This window comes from Chinchilla lanigera, unplaced genomic scaffold, assembly GCF_000276665.1.
Source record: "Chinchilla lanigera isolate Chin_1 unplaced genomic scaffold, ChiLan1.0 scaffold00020, whole genome shotgun sequence".
NCBI lineage: Eukaryota > Metazoa > Chordata > Mammalia > Rodentia > Chinchillidae > Chinchilla > Chinchilla lanigera.
This window is the reverse complement of record NW_004955421.1, coordinates 15,238,292-15,244,594: the sequence shown is the minus strand read 5'-3', so window position 1 is coordinate 15,244,594 and position 6,303 is coordinate 15,238,292. Positions and strand designations below refer to the sequence as shown.

At 40.3% G+C, this 6,303-nt stretch overlaps 1 protein-coding gene across 1 annotated transcript in view; it reads left to right on the top strand.

Moving 5' to 3' along the window:
- The window catches only part of Gxylt2 (glucoside xylosyltransferase 2), a gene marked incomplete at its 5' end in the record, with an annotated part of 88,718 nt that extends 84,235 nt beyond the window's left edge, over positions 1-4,483 (top strand). Inside the window, 1 exon segment of the mRNA XM_005383767.2 lies at positions 4,141-4,483. Within this exon segment, the coding sequence (XP_005383824.2) occupies positions 4,141-4,323 (183 nt within the window).
- Positions 4,484-6,303: the final 1,820 nt, after the last annotated feature.

Genomic DNA, 6,303 nt, shown 5'->3' with positions numbered 1-6,303 from the left:
AAAAAAAAAAAAAAAGAAAGAAACCTGCAGCCCACCATTACTTCCTTGAAGAAACTGACCAGCAAATGTTAAGGAGGAGTCAGAGACATGTAAAATACCTTGGAATAAATGGGAAGGTGAAAGAACTTTACTTTGGCTTACCACCGAAAGTCAGGTCAAGGGCTACCTCTGAAGCTTTTGCCTCCCACACTTTGGGAAACGCTGTAATTTCCCTTTCCCTTGAGACTGCTGAGGGGAAGCAAGAGCAGGCACTTTCAGTGATTACTCTCTTCAAATCGTAATTCTGAGACATAGAGGGCCTGGGATATAGCTCAGTGGCACAAGCGCCTGCCTGGCAAGCACGACGTCCTGTGTTTAATTCCCAGTACTAAAAAGAAGACATAGACATAAATGGTTTTTACATTTTTAAATAGGGAAAAATGATTTTTTTACTTTTTTTTTTTCTGAGATAGAGGTCTCGCTATGCAGTTCTGGCCCTGAGCTCACTTTGTAGCCCAGGCTGGTCTCGAACTCATGGTGATCCTCCTGCCTCAGCCTCCCAAGTGCTGGGATTACAGGCATGAGCCACCATGCCCGGCTTGGAAAAAATTAAAAGAAGAATATTTTATAATATGAGAAAATGATATAAAATTCAAATTTCAGCATTCATAAAGTCCTGTTAGGACACAGTGGAACACAGTTACTCGTGTATTCTTTCTGGCTGCTTTGTTGCTATGATAGCAGAGGTGATTATGATAGAGACTATAGAGTTCACAAAGTCTAAAATGCTACGCTTAGACTGGATCCCTTTATGGAAAAAGTTTGCCAACCCCTAACATAAAGTATGGACTTCATTAGAGACTTTTTTTAAAAGGATCTAGGACCCCTCGGGGTTTCACAGGCAGGCTTTGGCAGGCGTGAGACATGGGATGAATGCCTTGGTATACCAACGCATTTTGCTAGGGAGAGTCCCAGGGAATTCCAGCTCTGGAAATCCCAGAACTGTCTTCTGTGCAGGTAAAGAGCGTAGCACACATCTAAGCTGACAGTTCCTGCTTCTCTTATATTTCCTGCTGTTTGGTTTTCAAAGGTCAGATGATTAAATTGCATAGAAAATTTGTTCTATACTCAGCGATATTCTCACATTTAGATATTAAAACACGACTCTAGGGGAAGTCCCTTCAGGCATGCAAGGGAAGGTACGTAAGTGTGTAGCAGCTGTGTGTGTATCGGAGACACTCTTCGCTTTGTTTTGTGATGTGTCAGCCCTAGTTTGGAATTGAGCAATTGTGGTTCTTGAGTTATAGCTCATCTTGTTTGTTTTCTAGGGGATCAGAAAGAGGATCAAATAACTTTGTTTTTTGTATGATTCTGACTGATCACCCAGTGTTTCTCAGTTGGACCTAAAAAGACATTTTTCATTCAGGCATTTCAGTCAGGAGAATCACTATTCCCAAACTGAAATGTGAGTGAATACGAAGAGTCATCACAAAATGTTTCCCCACCTTTTACAGTCCTGTGCCAATGGTGTAGCCATCAGAGCCTGGCTGTGGGCCTGGACAGGCCTTTGCTTCAAATCCCAATTATTTCATTTTCTTGAAATGAAACATGCAAGTAAGAAAAAAAAAAGAGAAACAAGCAAGTATATGCTGCGGCGGGGAGGCAGGTGATACTTGTAAACAAAGAAATATGAAAATCCTACCAGAGGGTGGACAGAGTTAAGAAGGAGTAAGAAAAAAAGAAAAAAGGAAAAAAAAGAAGGAGTAAGAGCAGGAGGGTGGATCCAGAGTCCTGGGCTGGCCTGGAGTGTTCATGTTCCTGTAGCGAGGGCCGTCAGGAAAGGCCTCTGCAGGCGTAGGATTCAATCAGGTGGAGATAAACATGGAGGAAACCCAGGGGAGGTCATGGAAGCAGAAGAAATAACTAGGGGAAAATTCCAGAGGAGGAGTGAATTTGTTGTGTCTAAAGGACATCTGGAGACCACCACGACTGGAATGGATGCCTGGGTACGGAGAGAAGAGAGAGGAGGCCTCCAGGTTGCCTGTGCATTCAAAACAAGGGGAGTGTTGGACTAATGGGAAGTCCCTGCAGGAAGTGACAGGCCTTGGTTAATGCTTGAAAAATATCCCCTTCGTAACTTGGCAGAAGGGGTGTGAGAGGGAAGCCCAGGCAGTTTGCTAGACTGAGCGCAGCCGTGCTGGTGAGAGATGGGCTGGGAAGGGGGAGAGCGGCGTGTTCTGCTCAGGCGGTCCGCAGAGCTTCCAGGGCTTGATCCTGAGCTGGGGGTGGGAAAGGAAAGGAGTTGACTCCATAATTTCCACCCATTGTGCTCCATTTACTGGGGACATCACAGTGAAAAGGGCAGATTTGGGCCTGGCTTGGGCAAAGTGGGGGGTGGGGTTCTCAGTGGTAGATCGTGCTAGGAAAGAAAAAGTGTACCAATCCTGATCTAGGAGAGAATTTTCTTGCGTCAGACATAATCTTCTCTGGGAAGAAATTTGCTTTTCTGTTAAACATCTCGAAGTGATTGATGACTTTTAAAGGCCTTGAAGCTTACCCAGGAAATCAAGTGCCTACCCACTCTGTGTCAGGCTATAGCGTCCTGCTTTTTTTTTTTTTTTTTTTTTTTTTTTTTTTTTTTTTGAGACAGGGTCACACTTTGCAGTCAGGCTGGCCTTGAGCTCACTTTGTAGCCCACGCTGGTCTCGAATTCGCAATGATCCTCCTGCCTCAGCCTCCCAAGTGCTGGGATTTCAGGCGTGTGCCACCACACCCGGCTGTCCTGCTTTTTAACTGTTGTTTTTTCTTTTTCCTCTGGTCTTTCCTTATAAAATGTCTTTGCCAAGAATAAATCTTTGCCTTGATGTAGTAGCAACCTTTCCCCAATATGTGATAAATTTTGACATGTGCTCATGACTAAATAGTCCAAAGAATTTATTTTGGAAAAAATGGTTCATAGACATATCCCATAAGAAAACAAGAGAATTAAAACAAAAAACATAAATGTTCAGTGTTACAAGGGGGGCACCAATATATGGCACCAGGCAGGGCTTGGTAGTGCACACCTCTAATCCCAGCACTCAGGAAGCTGTTACAGGAGGATCATTGTGACTTTGAGGCCAGCCTGGGCTTCATAACAAGACCCATCTTGAAATAAAACAAAACAGAAATTGGCACCAGAATTACTAAAATAAAATTCATTGACAATACATTTCACTAGCGATTGCTAAACTTGGGCTCTGTGAGATTATCATAGATGTACCCAAAAGGTTCTTCATGAAGATTGCTTCAGAGTCAAAAATAGGAAGAAGTCACTTGCCTGCTATTCCTGGGATTCTAGATTCCATCCCTAGCACTGCAAATAAAAATTTGAAAAGGAAGAATTTTTTTTTCAAAAGAGAAAGAATTCAGTGTTTTTTTTTGTAGTCAATGTCAAGTGAGTGTCTACCTGGGTTTTGCTTCTGCTCAGAATGAGCATGCTCTGTATAGAGTGTCTTGATCTTAGAGATATACATTATTTTTTTATCTTAAGAACTTTAAGAACCCATGGCTGGGGATGTAGCTCAGTGGCACAAGTGCCTGCCTGGCAAGCACAAGGTCCTGAGTTTGATTCCTGGTACCAAAAAAAAAAAAGAACTTTAAGAACCCAAATACATCATCTTGGTTTTTTTTTTAAGAGGTAAATAAACTGAAGTCCAGAGAGGTTAAATGATTGTGTGGAGGTGGGCATGGTGGTGCAGGCCTGTAATCCCAGCACTCGGGAGGCTGAGGCAGAAGGATCGTTGAGAGTTTGAGACCAGCCTGGGCTACAAAGTGAGCTCAAGGCCAGCCTGAACTGCCTAGCGAGACCCTGTCTCAAAAAGACAAAAAATTAATAAATAAAAAAATGATTGTGTGGTGCTGCACAGCCATATAAAGATGTGAAGTTAGGCCCTTGGAAATCCTTTCATTAACTCATGCAAACCTATGCCTGTGTTCTCGAAGTCGGCACTTGTGTTCTTTGTTAGTAAGTGATTTGTATTTTACATGGCATTTCTTTCTTTTTGTTGCGGGGGTGGGGGTGTGGTACCGGGAATTGAACTCAGGACCTTGAGCTTAAATGGCATTTCAATGAGTAAAATAAACTTTTCTCTTTCTCTCCTTTTTTAAATCATCGTGCAGTTTCCCTTTCAAGACAATCTCTTTCAATCCATGTACTACCCTCTCCAGCTGAAGTTTTTGGAAACTGTGCACACTCTTTGTGGACGAATCCCACAAGTTTTCCTGAAGCAAATTGAGAAAACAATGAGAAGGGCCTATGAGAAACACGTCATCATCCATGTTGGCCCCAACTACATGCACTGAATATGTTGTCTAGTCGCAAACCAATTAGACATCTTGTGACCAAGGAAACAATCTTTATGCAGCCTGGATCTTTTTATGTGACTATTTAATGGTGTTCCATGACTATTGAGTTTTAAAAGCCTTGTTAAATTTTACTAAATTAGTTGCCTCTAAAAGAGAATATGCTTTTCTTTCATTTTTTTCTGAAATCTTACTTATTTCTGTTTTAGAAAAAAATTAAAGAACCTATTATTATGCAATTAACATTGCTCCAGCAGGATAAGCTCACAGTGAGAAGGAAATTTTGAGAGCCTTTCAACCTATTCAGTGTTTGGACCATTTCATTGGTGTCCACAGTGTTATATTTATCTAGCATTACTGAGACTTTCTATGCTATTGGTTCCCTCCCACCCTGTATCAATACATATAGGTCAGGGGCAAAAATCAAGATTAGATCAATCATAATTCTACCAACCTGTGGAGAAGATTATTACTATTTTACTGTATTTCCTTCCACCACCACCCTTTTCTCCTACTTCTTTTAGTATATGTGCTGCCGAAGCAAGCACTTCTCCTACTTCTGTGTCTCCTATTATAACACATATTTTTTTATTTAAAAAAATAAAAGAACAAAAACATATTAGCAAACAGGCATCTATTTACAAAATATGGCCAGGGATATAGCTCAGTGGCATAAGCGCCTGCCTGGCAAGCGCAAGGTCCTGAGTTTGATTCCTGGTACAAAAAAAAAAAAAAAATGAAGCACTCCCATTTACAAAATAGCACAAGAACAATACAAGCAATACTGAATTACAGACAAGGTGACAGGAAATTAACAATGGTTGCTGTATTACATATTGATAACTTCAAAGTGGTTACTCAGGAAAACAAATATAGACATGCAAGACTGATCAAATAATTAATCATTAACTGTTCCTTTCAATAAAGTGATAGAAGTCAGTAATACAACTATGTTAGCTATCCTGTATATACATGTATATGCTGAAAACAGGCAGTCTCAGTAAAAATATGCCCCAACACTAAGATTTTTCTTATGAGGAGATTAAAAAGTTTCACAAGATGATTATGTTTGCAGTATTTTACCTACAGTACATCTGGAACAAGCATTCAGATTTCATCTAATTGTTAAAACCTAAAGCATGTATCTGAGGGCATTTCTTAAGAAGATTGTTTAGATTCATGGAGGACTAAGCCGTAAGAAACTTCAGTGCAACAATAACATCTGAAAGGAAACGTCAATAATTTTATCAAGTCCAAGACATTTCTTTGGCAAAGAGATGTGATTTTATGTTTGTCCTCACACAAAAATCCTTGATCTCTTAAGTCCTTGCTATGTGTGATCATTTCTCTTCTTTAATTATATATGCTGCTGAGGTGAGCCCTCATTTCTCTTCTTTGAACTCTTAGGCAAAATCTAAAGGCCAGTTTCAGATTTAACATGTTCAAAGTAAATAATATAGCTAATTCCATTGGCAAGAGAATTCAGTGTCTTACCAGTCTTAGAAAGGTCTCTTTCCTCTAGGAGCTGTTAGCCAAGAAACCTTTCAGGTCTTATCACCTAGCGACAGTAGAGGAAGTTCTATATTCTAGTCCCCAAAGGGACCTGACTTAATCCCTGCTTGCTCAGAAGGTTGGTATCAGCATAGGGGCATTTTGCATAGTTTATTTATGTTAAATTACTTTTGCATAAATGACCTCTTTGATGTTTCCAACAACCTGGTGAACTTAGTTTGGATCTATATCATCTCCATTAGGTAAATAAGGAAATTGTGATGTAAATTATAAAGAACTGAACACATTCTATCATTGCCTTCCAACTTCTTTCTTTCTTTCTTTCTTTCTTTCTTCCTTCCTTCCTTCCTTCCTTCCTTCCTTCCTTCCTTCTTTCTTTTCCTTTCCTTTCCTTTCCTTTCCTTTCCTTTCCTTTCCTTTCCTTTCCTTTCTTTCCTTCCTTCCTTCCTTCCTTCTTTCTTTCTTTTC